The sequence below is a fragment of the Clupea harengus genome, chromosome 16, assembly GCF_900700415.2.
Source record: "Clupea harengus chromosome 16, Ch_v2.0.2, whole genome shotgun sequence".
Classification (NCBI taxonomy): Eukaryota; Metazoa; Chordata; class Actinopteri; order Clupeiformes; family Clupeidae; genus Clupea; species Clupea harengus.
In genome coordinates, this window is record NC_045167.1 from 6,493,262 (window position 1) to 6,495,761 (window position 2,500).

Consider the following 2,500-nt stretch of genomic DNA (forward strand, 5'->3'; position numbering starts at 1 on the left):
CTTCTTGCCCTCCTTCACGCGCTCCTTGGCCTTCTCGCGCTTGGCCTTCTCCTTCTTGCTCTTGAGTTTCTCCTTCTTCTTCTCCTTGTGCTTCTCCTTCTCGCGCCGCTCCTCCGCGACCGAGATGGCCGCCGCCGCCGCAGCAGCAGCCGCCGCCGCCGCCGCCGCCATGCTGAAGGAGTCGTCCCGGCCCTCGGACTCCCCGGCGTCCTTCCACGACAGCCGGCCCTCCGCCTCCCTGCTCTTCTTCTCTTTCTTCTTCTCTTTGCTCTTGGTCTTCTCCTTCTCCTTCCCCTTGGGTTTGTCTTTCCCTTCTTTCCTCTTGGCCTTCAGCTTGGACTCTTTCTTGGGCTTCTTCTTCTTGCCCTCCGTCGCCGCGCCGACCGAGAAGTCGTCCAGGCAGAGCTTGGGCAAGGGCTGCGGGGTCGGGGGCGAGAGCGGCGGCGAGGAGAGGTCGTCGGGGTCGTCGGAGGGCGTCGCCGCGGAGACGCGCTTGCCGGCCTGCCGCACGACCTCGTCGATGGAGCGGTCCAGGCTGTAGGCGGGCGGCAGAGGAGTGGAGGTGATGTTCAGTCGACCCGGCGGGGCGTATTTGGAGCCGGCCGGCGTGTGTGCGTTCTTGCCACCGACGTGCCTGCCCAGCAAGGTGTGTGAGAGCGACAGGCCCGGGTCGGAGTCGCTGTCCGAGTCGGACGGGAGGTCGTACGGGTCGTGGGGGCGGGCGCTACCCGACCCCCCGCTGGCACATGCCCGGGCGATCACCGCGGAGATGGAATCGTCGATGTCCGCGTCCCCCGTGTCGTGCATGGACGCCCTCTGCGCATGGAGGTCGGAGTTCGCCAGCCCGCCAGAGCGACCTCCGGCACCCCCAGGACCCACCCTGCCGTCCCTCTGACTCGAGCCCAGGGGCGGTGAGGGCAGCTGGGCCGCGTGAGTGGCGGCGGCGGCGGCGGCCCCCCGGGGGCTCCGCGGGGAGTTCTTCTTCTTCTTGTCCTTCTGGGTCAGTTTGGGGATGCGCACGGGGCTCACGTTGGCCCCGCCCCGCCGCGGCGACTTGGTCTTCCTCCCCGGCGAGGAGAGCGGGGGCCGCGGAGGCTTGCGCCCCGGGGTGGCGGGGGGGCGTGCGGCGGGGGTGGGGGCGGGGGAGAGGGGCGGTGAGGAGGGAGACATGGGCAGCTGGGGGTTGAGGGAGGACAGCGGCTCGCGGGGTTCCGAGGTCCACTCAGGGCTGGAGTCCGGGTTGAGGCTGACGCCCAGGCGGGGCCGTTTGGCCGTCGGCATGACGCCCAGGGGGAAGGCCTCGTCCGCCTCACGCTTGGTCGGACGGTTCTCTGCGTTCTCGGCCTCTTCGTCGTAGTCTTCCTCGCCATCGTCCTCTTCCACAGACACCTGCATGGCTTCTGCCGACGTCCCCATAGCAACGGGCTCCGGCTCCTCTTCCTCATCTAAACAAAAACAGGAAACACAAACGATTACAATAATTACTTTTTGTGTAAAGCATTTCATATTTTACTTTACTTACGTGCGGTTTGAATTTAGATTCAAGCTAAAATATGGTACGAGGAATCGAATAGATAAAATCACTTTTTAAAAATGTTACATTTAATATGTAGACTACCTTGGTGTTATTATGATTTCAAATATGTCTTTCCACAAAACCTCCTACGCACGCACACACACACACACACACACACACACACACACACACACACACACACACACACACACACACACACACACACACACACACACACACACACAGAGCAGTGGAAGCAATTCAGCCCCCCCTCGCCCCCCTCCACCCAAAAAAAATGAAAAACAAAAACAAAAACGGAGAAACTGCAACACAAAGCCGCAGAACAAATTTAAAAATCGGAATTTGAATTTCCAATTAGCACCAACTCTGGAATCCGAGCAGCCTCTTCCCCATCGCCATAACTACCGTTCCCCCCGAACACAAACGTATCTGCCACCCCAACACAGATGCGGCCCAGATTAGGCGTAATTAACTATGACAGACGGGAACGCACACCTCAAACACTCCCCCCCCGGGCCAGCGCAGGCTTTCACCAGCGTTGCACCATCTCACACACACACACACACACACACACACACACACACACACACACACACACACACACTCTCTCTCCCGCCATCCCACCTATCAGCAGTCAGTGACTTTGACAAAGCAGAAAGTCAGATCTCATTTAAAGAGCGGAGATGTAGGCCCCACTAGTGTTTAACATACATATATCTTTATGCAGAGCAGCGCAGTGGGAGAGAGGGACTTAGGAGGGAGAGGATGCGGGACAGGGGATATTAAACTGTGGGCTCTTGCGCATAGGTGTGTGTGTGTGTGTGTGTGTGTGTGTGTGTGTGTGTGTGTGTGTGAGGGAGAGAGTGCAGTGGGCGGATATCATATTCTCAGATCAGACTCATCGCCGTGGCGATAGCGCCGGGAGAACACCACCTCCGACAAGATCCAGATACGAGGCCCTCG

At 59.7% G+C, this 2,500-nt stretch overlaps 1 protein-coding gene across 1 annotated transcript in view; it reads right to left on the reverse strand.

Moving 5' to 3' along the window:
- The window catches only part of taf3 (TAF3 RNA polymerase II, TATA box binding protein (TBP)-associated facto), a 62,130-nt gene that overhangs the window by 15,749 nt on the left and 43,881 nt on the right, over positions 1–2,500 (reverse strand). Inside the window, exon 3 of the mRNA XM_031582282.2 lies at positions 1–1,445. This exon is cut by the window's left edge and continues 363 nt beyond it. Coding sequence (XP_031438142.1) covers positions 1–1,445 — 1,445 coding nt within the window. The remainder of the gene's footprint in view (positions 1,446–2,500) is intronic.